At 40.5% G+C, this 13744-nt stretch overlaps 2 protein-coding genes and 1 pseudogene across 2 annotated transcripts in view; 2 read left to right on the forward strand and 1 right to left on the reverse strand.

Moving 5' to 3' along the window:
- The window catches only part of GPALPP1 (GPALPP motifs containing 1), a 116734-nt gene extending 113131 nt beyond the window's left edge, over positions 1-3603 (reverse strand). The window contains exon 1 of the mRNA XM_063952834.1: positions 3195-3603. Coding sequence (XP_063808904.1) covers positions 3195-3273 — 79 coding nt within the window. The 5' untranslated portion in view covers positions 3274-3603. The remainder of the gene's footprint in view (positions 1-3194) is intronic.
- On the forward strand, positions 1298-1416 carry LOC135051365 (5S ribosomal RNA; annotated as a pseudogene).
- The window catches only part of NUFIP1 (nuclear FMR1 interacting protein 1), a 211357-nt gene continuing 201216 nt past the window's right edge, over positions 3604-13744 (forward strand). Inside the window, exon 1 of the mRNA XM_063952833.1 lies at positions 3604-4029. Within this exon, the coding sequence (XP_063808903.1) occupies positions 3705-4029 (325 nt within the window). The 5' untranslated portion in view covers positions 3604-3704. The remainder of the gene's footprint in view (positions 4030-13744) is intronic.

A 13744-nucleotide genomic window follows, 5' to 3' on the forward strand; every position in this document is an offset into this window, starting at 1 on the left:
TGAATAACATTGATTATCTCGTCATAATGACACCTGTAAATAGCTGAGATATAGGGCCTAATTCGGACCGCCCAGTATGCTGACCGGCGCCTCTCCCCGTTGAACAAGCAGAAATTGCAATCACATCACAATTTCTGCTTGGTAGCAGAAACTAAGGAAGTCTCCTGCCGTCGCAGCTTAACTGTGCTGCAGGAGGCCCGCCGCCATCTTCCCGTTCGCAGCGGCCACGCGTGATGTCACGCAGCAGCCGTGATCACGCCCGTTTGTCCGCCTCCGCAACGCTCCATCTCCTTCCTGGAAACGGAGCTTCCTCCCGCTGCTGGCCCCAACACCAGTAAAGGGCGAATATAATACCAGGAGACAAATGAGTGTGGGCCAGACCATGCACTGTCCGACACCACAGGAATCACAGACAGCCGTTTCACCAGCGGGTGGCTTGTTCACTGTGAACAAGCCACCCGCTGGTGAAACGACCGTCTGTGATTTTGGTGCCTTTACTCTACATTATATTTTTACTGTCTACTGAACTCCTTTTGTTGGATATTTATTCAAATAGAAATAATCATTTTTACTTTTTGGCATATGGTCTTTTGGGATGTACCCTTCCCTTCTTTTTGACTAATATAAAGTTAAGCATATATTTAAGATACTATTATTTCAATAAGCACTTTTACATTAAAAACTGTGACTCTGTTACTTATATCCAATGTATTACTGTTTCAAGAAGCACCTTTGCATTTAACACTGTGATTTTGTTACATAGTTAATTATTTGTCAAATATTTGCTCCTTGCGAGTTCTACACTTTATCACACACTGACACTCGCTTTTGTAGTCACCTTTATTAAAGAGATTTTTTTCACAGTAACTATTTGTAATACTCTTGGCATACAGTCCTTTTTACTGTAAATTTTTAAGTCCATGCAGTTGTGATACATCATTATAATTATGGATATTTTCCGAGTACCGTCATTTATCATTATTATTACTATAAACAACAAACCTTTTTCCTCCTATCTTTCTCCCATTTTTCTCCCCTTTTCAGTAGGTGACAGGACACACTCTCTCTCATCCAACGTTCAATGTAATTTTATAAGACATTGGACAGAAGAAGTGTGATTACTTTACCCTACTCTGTCTTATTCTGTCTTTCAAGCACCCGCTCATCCATTTGCCAGGTATAAAGCCCTCTGCAATGCATCAGTAACAGAGGCCCTGTGCAGCATACAATGGACAGCAGAAGTGATTTTTAGGTATGCTAGTCACTAACCACACTCTCTCATTTGATTTGAGCGGATTAATACTGCCATACTTCACTTGCCACGCCCAATCTCGTCTGATCTTGGAAGCTAAGCAGTGACAGGCCTGATCAGTACTCAGTTAGGAGACCACTTTGGAATATCAGGTGCAGTACTAAGTCTCCATAACCAAGCAGAAAGCAGAAGTGGTGGAGAAACCCATGACCCATACCGCCACCATGGGTCCTTTATTCTAAGGAACTTGGACCAACTCCTCCTCTTTTCCCTTATTCCTCCCTCTGTTCTTTTGAACAGTTACTATTGGACCTCTTGCCCTATCCAACACTAAAAAGAACAGTTCACTAAGGACATTTTTCCCTACCTTGAGACTACTTTTTAGAGCACCCTATTAGGAATCAATACTATTAACAATATATTTAATTTCTATATTGTGCTCTCTATCTGATATTAATCTTAATAATTTATATTTTTTTCAACAAAACATTGTGTTCACTATATTTCACTGGTGGCAATTTCCAATATATGCGACTCAACAATATCTGAGGTCCAGTGTCTTACATCGAGAAGATTTGCTAGATACTGATACAATACCAATTAATGGACCTCATGTGTTATTTTGGATGAATAGGGTTATATCTATGTTTGTCTATGTGTTTATATTTTATATGCATTACTATTAAAAGTTAAATTTTAACGTCAATCAACTAAGTGTGCCCCAACGACGAGTCTTTCTTCCCTTTCCTTTTTTGTTCTCATAATTTTCCACCTCCTCAGATCTTTCTGCATGTTCAAAACATCTGAGGAGACGACCAACGACACGCGGGTACACGCATCGCATTGTTATTGTGCTTACACGTGCAATTTTTAAATGATTTGTCGTTCCAATCGGCTGAAAGCGGCAATATCGTTTAAAAAAAAAAAATCATACTGTGGGGGCGGGGGGTGGCTGGGGCCTTAAGCCATCGAGTTCTACCTCGCAACTGACAGGATTTAAAGGACCTGATGCTAATGTTTAGGTGCCAGCAGTGCTGAAAGTAGGGCGGTAAGGAGTGTCATTAAGAAATATGGTGGTGGTACCACCAGCCCACTGGTAAGGAATAATTCATAAGTGCCATTTTTGGTGTGTGGGACATAAAATGGAGTCAGGGGCATAACATCTAATAAGCATTACTGTGTGTGGTATAATATGCAAGGCATTACGGTGTGTGGCATAATGTGTATTACCGTGTGTGGCATAATGTGTAAAGGGTGTTACAGTGTCTGGCATAATGTGTAATAAGCATTAGGGTGTGTGGTATAAAGTGGCCATGCCCCTACTGTCATGTAGCCTATCCCCTAGTTTTGTGTGACCACGCCCATTTTTACTATCAGTACCACTAAGAAAAAAATTCTAATTGCACTACTGGGTGCCAGATGCCACAGGGTTATGTCTATGTTTCCTTTGTGATCAGGACCAGGAAGTGACAGCACAAGAGGGCAGTAGATAACTTCCGCCCTTACGGCACCTTAATATTTTATTAATTCTCTGTTCGTTCAAGGTTATTTTGTTTTATCTCTGCACCATTGGATGCTCACCACGCTTCGGGCTCGGTGTCATTGTCTTGCTTCACTCGCCACAGGCTACTATTCCAAATAGTTTGTGACATGGACCCAGGGGATTATGGGAAAGGTCCTCTCCACGAAGGGTAACTAGACGATACCGATACCACAGGGATTGGTTTTAGCCATAACCATACCACAGGACACCTTCAGAGGACTTGCTGGTGACCTACAGCTACACAATATTAGGTAGGTGGTTTTAATGTTGTATGGCTGAATTTCTGATGAGGATCAGTATAAGGCTGTACTGCTGTATATAATGGCTGATGAGCCACCCTGGGCATATAGGCCACAGTCACACACACTAGGAGGCAGCACTGTAATAGTCTCCTCTTACCTTCGTCTTCTGCCTCCTCTCTGTCATTAACGCTGCGGAATCCGGGCGGTAAAGCGGGACCGATCACGTCCCGGGACATCTTGAACAATTTAGTGCATCGATGGGACGTCACTTTCACGCGTCGGCGTTTCCGGCAACCATTCGTGACGTTTTACAGCCTGCACTGGAAGTATGTAAAACGCGCTGGGATGACAGTCTGTGCAAACCGCTAGAATCACAGAGGCCTAATCCTGTCTAGATTATAATCCACGAACGGTGTCTAATAAAATAGTTGTAGTACTTCTATTGGCTACCACGTGACCCTGGCTGCACTCTCTCGGCGGCCATCTTTGAAAAGGGCTGCCCATCTATTCTCGTGTTAATATCGCTTGTAATAATAATGCTGTGTTATAAAGAGGCGGGCGGTGCAGGTGTCATGTCTGAACGTATACGGGTCACACACCGCATGTAGTGTGTAGGGGGTGATGTTCTCCTGCTGGCGTGCAGTGCCCGTTGTTGTCATGGTGCTATATGGGATCAGTGTCCCTGTTGCTAGGGGAACCCGGAAGTGAGTTCAGCACACTCGCACGCTGGCTGCTGTGTAACCACGCCGGTCAGGAACAGGCAGGCGATATGGAGCGGAGCACCCACTACCCGCCCCCCGTGCTGCGGCCCCCGGTGTTCAGCGCCCCACCGGGCCCTGGCACCCCCACCACCTGGCCAGCAGCACCCCATGCTCCGGACTCTGGATTTCATGGACATTGGCCGCCCGCACGTCATCAGAGTCCCTGGTATGGAGGATGGAATCAGTGGGGCCCCCAGCATGGTCAGCAGCAGTTCCCCAGCATGCAGCCAGGTGAGTAAGGAGAGATTTGCAGCAGGGTACGCGCAATCATATGTACTAATAGTGGTATGCTGCTAAATGCAATTGTAACCTGGGATAAGCCTAATAGTAATGGGTTACATTAGTTACTCTTCGTGGTGTTATCGCTATACCAGTGCTTCTCAAATCTGGTGCTCTGCACAGAGCCGGCCCTAACCAATATGATGCCCTAGGCAAGATTTTGGCTGGTGCCCCCTAGCACCACCACTAGTTCTGCAGGAGATGCCTGGCATGAGTCAGCTGGCAGCTCTGCTAACGTGCCTTTTGTTTATGAAAATGCATCACATTATTTGCATTACTATGTGGCTAGGATGCACAGGCAGCTTCTGCTGATTAAAATGATATGCAGCATGCCTATATTTTGTGTGCGACTGCGGCTATATCTGCATACGAAATGCTACATTACAGTGATTTCCAGGAATACACTGCAATGTAGCATTTTGTATGCAGATACAGCCGCAGTCACACACCGAATATAGGCATGCTGCATATCATTTTAATCAGCAGAAGCTGTTGGTGCCCCTAAGCATATCAAATGCCCTAGGCATTTGCTTAGTTTACGTAAAAGAATAAAATTGGGGAGAACACTTAGCCAGCGCTGTATCAGTTTTTCTTTCTTTACGACTCCCCTTCAAATCTCACAGATGGGGTTGCATGTAAGATAATAAAGCAGGAATGTATATAGTGAAGTACTGTTTAATACAAAACATATATACATAAATACAAATTAAACATAGGATCAGATAAGACACAGTCCTTTAGGAGGCGTATAGGATGGGTAATTACCAAGATCAATGGGAACTGTGGTCAAACAGTCCCAACAGCGTTTGTGTCCCAAAAATGGGTGCTCCGGATCAGCCCACACTTCACACAGATGGTAACTGCTGGATCCCGGCAACGACACACCACTTGCTCAACGCCTCCACAGGAAAAACCAACGCGTTTCCTCCCCTAGCTGGGGACTTCTTCAAGGTGCAGTCAAGATACTGATCCTCTCCCTTCAACCCTCTATTTAAATGTCCATGCTCCAATCAGATTGTTTTTCCACAGCCATACATCGTTATGCTAATTGCCTCTCTTAATCCTTTTGTTCCTTCTGACTCTCCGTCTAATGTCAGGAGGAACTTCCGTGTATGGTGGTGTCCATGGTAACCAGGATTCCCCCAGTCTAAAGTCCCTGTGTAGCCATCTGACAATCGCGTCCGCAACTGCGGGTATCCATGGTGACCGGGACTTCCTCGTTGTAGCGTCGCGTCACTTCCGGTCTTCGTCAGGATGATAAAAAACAATTTCTGAATCATAAAATCCTCCTTGTATGTGTCCAGCCCTCTTATAAGTCCACTGAGGCATTAATTCATTGTGTTGTTTATTTTTTTATGTATTTTTATAACAATCAGCCGAGACATCACTTCCGGTGACGTCATGGGCTGTCACATACAGTTCTCCCTCTACAATGTAAGACAACAATTAGTATATTTTTTACATGCAAGGATTTCAACATTATTTGCATAAATATTATAATCTTAAGGCATAATAAAAATTGATTTTTTTTTTTTTATAAAAGATGTACATATGTTAAAACACAGCAAATATGTGAAAATAAAAGGACAGTGAAGCTTTTCATTGGTAAGTTATCCCCTTGACTTATGGGTTACTAAAAGACCCCTTTATAAAAACCACTTGACTTCAAAGTCAGAGTTTAACCCCCTTGGCCTCAGTGTCCCTAGTTCGAAAATGGCCTTCATTTCCGCCTGTGCTAGTTGATTAACTTTATCACAGCGTCTCCAATATCCTTTTATATGTCGTATTCCACAGAACATTTTTATCGCTCCTATATTACTTTGATGATGTGTTCTGAAATGTTCAGACAATGAATGAGTTGTCAGTCCATTTCTGATGTTTCGTAAATGTTCGCCAATACGAACTTTCAGAGGTCTTGATGTACGTCCAATGTACCAGAGATCACAACTGCAGCTTATTGCATATACTACATTGGAACTGTTGCAAGTTATGAAATCATTTATTTTCCATTTATTTTCATTTATTGAAATTTCCGTGATCTTACTTGTCACTGTTTTTATGCCCCTACAACCTAAGCACATCCCGCATCTGAAAAAACCTTTAGATTTTATCGTGCTCATCGGTTTTTTGGGAGGTAATGCGCTTTTAACCAAATTGGACTTCAGGTTCGGAGCCTTCCTGAATATGCATTTCGGTTTACCCGGTAGCAACTCTCCAATAATTGGGTCTTTTCGTAAAACTCCCCAATGTTTGTTGAGTGTTTGTTCAATGTTCTTTCGTTGACCGCTAAATTGTGTAATGAACGCCCATTCAAATTTATTATTTTCTTTTTTACTCGTCTGTTGTTGTAGTAATGTATCTCTGTTTATCTCCTCAACTTTATTGATGGCATCCTATATTTGGCTATCTTGATATCCTGAGGCCAAAAATTTTCCTTTCATTTCTTCCGCCTGTGATTTAAATATTTCAGGTTTAGAGCAGTTCCTTTTCAGGCGTCTAAGTTGTCCCTCTGGAATTGATCCTAACCAGTTGGGATGGTGACAGCTGGTTATCCCTATATATGCCCCTGAGTCCGTTGGTTTCCTAAAAGTCATAGTTTGGATTTGTCGATCTTCAATATAAATAGTGATATCCAGAAAATTGATTTTCATCTTACTATATTCAAATGTTAAATAAATATTCAAAGTATTATTATTTAAATAATCCATAAAATCCTTTAAAAGTTCCTCTCCTCCTCTCCAAATAAAAAAGATATCATCTATGTATCTTTTCCATGTCACCAGGTTCGCTCCGAATGGGCAGTGGTTCCAGATAACATCTTTCTCCCACTGACCCATAAAGATGTTAGCGTAACTCGGAGCGAGCCTGGTGCCCATGGCTGTGCCAACGTTTTGGAGGTAAAATGCATTGTTGAATGAAAAATAGTTATTTTGTAAAATGAATAAAACTCCCTTCTGTATAAAATCCTGTAAACCAATATCTAAGTCACTCTCACTTAATGCCAGTGATAAAGCTCTAACTCCGGTAGTATGTTCGATAATGGTGTACAGAGAGCGTACGTCCGCTGTCACCATTACCAAATCTTCTTCCCATTTGATCCTCTTTACAGCATTTAGGAAGTCCCTGGTGTCTTTCAGATGGGATGGATTCTTCACCACCAGCGGCTGTAGGAAAAAATCTAAAAATTCTGAAAGGTTGGACGTTACTGACCCTATACCCGACACAATCGGTCGTCCCGGTGGTTTAACTGGGTCTTTATGAACCTTTGGTAACACATAAATGACAGGGATAATTGGTTCCTCTATGAAAATTAATTTCTTTTCCTTTTCTTCTAATATTCCTTTATTGCTGTATTCTTCTAATAACTTTCCCAGATCTGATTTAATTCGAGCGGTCGGGTCAGATTTCAATTTCTTGTACGTGTCCCCCTCGTTTAATTGCTTGAGAATTTCGCCCTCATAATCTTCTCTAGTCATAATGACGACCCCCCCTCCCTTATCTGCCGGCTTTATGATGAGGTCTTCATTGGCTTTTAAGCTCTTGAGGGCCTTCCGTTCCTTGAAGGTAAGATTGTGTTTTGGCACTCTTGTCTGTATTTCCTGTATATCATCCATCATCAGCTTTAAAAAGGTTTCTAAAAAATTCCCACGTGTGTGTACCGGATTAAAAATTGATTTTGGTTTGAAGGGGGTATTGTTTTTATTGGGGATTTCTCTTTCGTTCTGTGTTTCATTCATTATAAAAAATTTCTTTATACTCAATTTTCTGATAAACTTTTGTAAATCTACAAACGTATTGAATTTGTTTAATGGGAGAGAGGGGGCGTATTTTAGGCCTTTTTCTAACAATGTGATTTCTTCCTTTGCCAAGACATGATTTGTTAAATTGAAGATTTTCATCTTTCCCTCTATGGTTACTTCCTTTTCAATACCTTTCTCTTTAGTATTTTCTTTATTTATTTATTTTTCTTTTATTCCTTTTCTTCTGTTTACTAATCTTGTTGCCCTTACCTCCCCTCTTTCCTCTTTTTCTTGTACTTATCTTAACGTTCTCAAACCTCTCCGCCTGGACAAAAAATGGGATGTTTCAGATTGGTCTTCCAAAGGTCTGAATCGGTTTGATTCCCCTATTTCTCTAGGGGTGCCTCCTCTCCAGTTCCTCCATCTATCCCTGTTAGATGATCTTCCATATCTTTCTCTTCTTTCAGAATAATTATTCTGTTCCCACTTCTCCCTTTCCACTCTGTCATTCCTTTGTCTATATCCATCTTCAAATCTTAAGGGTCTTAGTTTAGGATCTGTGTAGGTGTTGGTATAGGGAAGATTTCTTTTCCGTTGTCCCCTCGCATTGGGAGCTTCTCTCCTCTTCTCTTTATATGGTGGAATCAGCTTCTGATTCCTTATTTGCACCGGGGTAGTAACTACCATTTCGTCCTCTTCCTGTTCCTCTTCTTCTATATCCTCCTCTACTGATTCTGATACCTCTTCCCTAATGGTGTTTGATTTTTTGTCTCTATTAAATTTACGCACTTTTTTCTCAATAAGTGCTTTCTCATTTTTCTTAAGGTTATTTTCTATTCTTTTTTCAAAATCTTTGTATTCCTGGAGGTCTACAAAGGGACGGATTAGGGCTTTGTAATCATTTATCTCAGTCTCCAATTTGGTCAGTTCCCGCCTCCTATCTGCAATAATCAGACCTATTAGGGACAGGGAGCATGTTTTCAAAATATTCCCCCATTCAGTTTTAAAACCCTCATCTGATGATGAAAAAGTGGCACATTTCTGAATGCATAGGCCTTTCGGGATGATTTGGTGGGAAAGATATTTCTCCATTGTCACCATTTCCCACCATATCCTACTTTCCCTCAATAAAACATTTTCCAGTTTTCTCATTAGACTCTCTAAATTCTCATCTATAAGGGTGGAGGTATTTCCTTCCTCCCTAAACACGTAATCAAACGTTGTTTTACGGTTCTCCCGTAATTTGAACATAATGCAGCACAATCAATGTTCTATTAGAAGGATAAAACAATACAATATATTTAAAAAAATATAAGAACACTTCAGTGCGCAAATGACAGCAGCTGAAAGCCAGCAGTTCTCTCCTATGAGGTATCCTCCACCCCTCACCAAATAGATGGGGTTGCATGTAAGATAATAAAGCAGGAATGTATATAGTGAAGTACTGTTTAATACAAAACATATATACATAAATACAAATTAAACATAGGATCAGTACTTCACTATATACATTCCTGCTTTATTATCTTACATGCAACCCCATCTGTGAGATTTGAAGGGGAGTCGTAAAGAAAGAAAAACTGATACAGCGCTGGCTAAGTGTTCTCCCCAATTTTATTCTTTTACGTACACTATTTGGTGAGGGGTGGAGGATACCTCATAGGAGAGAACTGCTGGCTTTCAGCTGCTGTCATTTGCGCACTGAAGTGTTCTTATATTTTTTTAAATATATTGTATTGTTTTATCCTTCTAATAGAACATTGATTGTGCTGCATTATGTTCAAATTACGGGAGAACCGTAAAACAACGTTTGATTACGTGTTTAGGGAGGAAGGAAATACCTCCACCCTTATAGATGAGAATTTAGAGAGTCTAATGAGAAAACTGGAAAATGTTTTATTGAGGGAAAGTAGGATATGGTGGGAAATGGTGACAATGGAGAAATATCTTTCCCACCAAATCATCCCGAAAGGCCTATGCATTCAGAAATGTGCCACTTTTTCATCATCAGATGAGGGTTTTAAAACTGAATGGGGGAATATTTTGAAAACATGCTCCCTGTCCCTAATAGGTCTGATTATTGCAGATAGGAGGCGGGAACTGACCAAATTGGAGACTGAGATAAATGATTACAAAGCCCTAATCCGTCCCTTTGTAGACCTCCAGGAATACAAAGATTTTGAAAAAAGAATAGAAAATAACCTTAAGAAAAATGAGAAAGCACTTATTGAGAAAAAAGTGCGTAAATTTAATAGAGACAAAAAATCAAACACCATTAGGGAAGAGGTATCAGAATCAGTAGAGGAGGATATAGAAGAAGAGGAACAGGAAGAGGACGAAATGGTAGTTACTACCCCGGTGCAAATAAGGAATCAGAAGCTGATTCCACCATATAAAGAGAAGAGGAGAGAAGCTCCCAATGCGAGGGGACAACGGAAAAGAAATCTTCCCTATACCAACACCTACACAGATCCTAAACTAAGACCCTTAAGATTTGAAGATGGATATAGACAAAGGAATGACAGAGTGGAAAGGGAGAAGTGGGAACAGAATAATTATTCTGAAAGAAGAGAAAGATATGGAAGATCATCTAACAGGGATAGATGGAGGAACTGGAGAGGAGGCACCCCTGGAGAAATAGGGGAATCAAACCGATTCAGACCTTTGGAAGACCAATCTGAAACATCCCATTTTTTGTCCAGGCGGAGAGGTTTGAGAACGTTAAGATAAGTACAAGAAAAAGAGGAAAGAGGGGAGGTAAGGGCAACAAGATTAGTAAACAGAAGAAAAGGAATAAAAGAAAAATAAATAAAGAAAATACTAAAGAGAAAGGTATTGAAAAGGAAGTAACCATAGAGGGAAAGATGAAAATCTTCAATTTAACAAATCATGTCTTGGCAAAGGAAGAAATCACATTGTTAGAAAAAGGCCTAAAATACGCCCCCTCTCTCCCATTAAACAAATTCAATACGTTTGTAGATTTACAAAAGTTTATCAGAAAATTGAGTATAAAGACATTTTTTATAATGAATGAAACACAGAACGAAAGAGAAATCCCCAATAAAAACAATACCCCCTTCAAACCAAAATCAATTTTTAATCCGGTACACACACGTGGGAATTTTTTAGAAACCTTTTTAAAGCTGATGATGGATGATATACAGGAAATACAGACAAGAGTGCCAAAACACAATCTTACCTTCAAGGAACGGAAGGCCCTCAAGAGCTTAAAAGCCAATGAAGACCTCATCATAAAGCCGGCAGATAAGGGAGGGGGGGTCGTCATTATGACTAGAGAAGATTATGAGGGCGAAATTCTCAAGCAATTAAACGAGGGGGACACGTACAAGAAATTGAAATCTGACCCGACCGCTCGAATTAAATCAGATCTGGGAAAGTTATTAGAAGAATACAGCAATAAAGGAATATTAGAAGAAAAGGAAAAGAAATTAATTTTCATAGAGGAACCAATTATCCCTGTCATTTATGTGTTACCAAAGGTTCATAAAGACCCAGTTAAACCACCGGGACGACCGATTGTGTCGGGTATAGGGTCAGTAACGTCCAACCTTTCAGAATTTTTAGATTTTTTCCTACAGCCGCTGGTGGTGAAGAATCCATCCCATCTGAAAGACACCAGGGACTTCCTAAATGCTGTAAAGAGGATCAAATGGGAAGAAGATTTGGTAATGGTGACAGCGGACGTACGCTCTCTGTACACCATTATCGAACATACTACCGGAGTTAGAGCTTTATCACTGGCATTAAGTGAGAGTGACTTAGATATTGGTTTACAGGATTTTATACAGAAGGGAGTTTTATTCATTTTACAAAATAACTATTTTTCATTCAACAATGCATTTTACCTCCAAAACGTTGGCACAGCCATGGGCACCAGGCTCGCTCCGAGTTACGCTAACATCTTTATGGGTCAGTGGGAGAAAGATGTTATCTGGAACCACTGCCCATTCGGAGCGAACCTGGTGACATGGAAAAGATACATAGATGATATCTTTTTTATTTGGAGAGGAGGAGAGGAACTTTTAAAGGATTTTATGGATTATTTAAATAATAATACTTTGAATATTTATTTAACATTTGAATATAGTAAGATGAAAATCAATTTTCTGGATATCACTATTTATATTGAAGATCGACAAATCCAAACTATGACTTTTAGGAAACCAACGGACTCGGGGGCATATATAGGGATAACCAGCTGTCACCATCCCAACTGGTTAGGATCAATTCCAGAGGGACAACTTAGACGCCTGAAAAGGAACTGCTCTAAACCTGAAATATTTAAATCACAGGCGGAAGAAATGAAAGGAAAATTTTTGGCCTCAGGATATCAAGATAGCCAAATACAGGATGCCATCAATAAAGTTGAGGAGATAAACAGAGATACATTACTACAACAACAGACGAGTAAAAAAGAAAATAATAAATTTGAATGGGCGTTCATTACACAATTTAGCGGTCAACGAAAGAACATTGAACAAACACTCAACAAACATTGGGGAGTTTTACGAAAAGACCCAATTATTGGAGAGTTGCTACCGGGTAAACCGAAATGCATATTCAGGAAGGCTCCGAACCTGAAGTCCAATTTGGTTAAAAGCGCATTACCTCCCAAAAAACCGATGAGCACGATAAAATCTAAAGGTTTTTTCAGATGCGGGATGTGCTTAGGTTGTAGGGGCATAAAAACAGTGACAAGTAAGATCACGGAAATTTCAATAAATGAAAATAAATGATTTCATAACCTGCAACAGTTCCAATGTAGTATATGCAATAAGCTGCAGTTGTGATCTCTGGTACATTGGACGTACATCAAGACCTCTGAAAGTTCGTATTGGCGAACATTTACGAAACATCAGAAATGGACTGACAACTCATTCATTGTCTGAACATTTCAGAACACATCATCAAAGTAATATAGGAGCGATAAAAATGTTCTGTGGAATACGACATATAAAAGGATATTGGAGACGCTGTGATAAAGTTAATCAACTAGCACAGGCGGAAATGAAGGCCATTTTCGAACTAGGGACACTGAGGCCAAGGGGGTTAAACTCTGACTTTGAAGTCAAGTGGTTTTTATAAAGGGGTCTTTTAGTAACCCATAAGTCAAGGGGATAACTTACCAATGAAAAGCTTCACTGTCCTTTTATTTTCACATATTTGCTGTGTTTTAACATATGTACATCTTTTATAAAAAAAAAAAATTCAATTTTTATTATGCCTTAAGATTATAATATTTATGCAAATAATGTTGAAATCCTTGCATGTAAAAAATATACTAATTGTTATCTTACATTGTAGAGGGAGAACTGTATGTGACAGCCCATGACGTCACCGGAAGTGATGTCTCGGCTGATTGTTATAAAAATACATAAAAAAATAAACAACACAATGAATTAATGCCTCAGTGGACTTATAAGAGGGCTGGACACATACAAGGAGGATTTTATGATTCAGAAATTGTTTTTTATCATCCTGACGAAGACCGGAAGTGACGCGACGCTACAACGAGGAAGTCCCGGTCACCATGGATACCCGCAGTTGCGGACGCGATTGTCAGATGGCTACACAGGGACTTTAGACTGGGGGAATCCTGGTTACCATGGACACCACCATACACGGAAGTTCCTCCTGACATTAGACGGAGAGTCAGGAGGAACAAAAGGATTAAGAGAGGCAATTAGCATAACGATGTATGGCTGTGGAAAAACAATCTGATTGGAGCATGGACATTTAAATAGAGGGTTGAAGGGAGAGGATCAGTATCTTGACTGCACCTTGAAGAAGTCCCCAGCTAGGGGAGGAAACGCGTTGGTTTTTCCTGTGGAGGCGTTGAGCAAGTGGTGTGTCGTTGCCGGGATCCAGCAGTTACCATCTGTGTGAAGTGTGGGCTGATCCGGAGC

This window comes from Pseudophryne corroboree, chromosome 2, assembly GCF_028390025.1.
Source record: "Pseudophryne corroboree isolate aPseCor3 chromosome 2, aPseCor3.hap2, whole genome shotgun sequence".
Taxonomy (NCBI): domain Eukaryota; kingdom Metazoa; phylum Chordata; class Amphibia; order Anura; family Myobatrachidae; genus Pseudophryne; species Pseudophryne corroboree.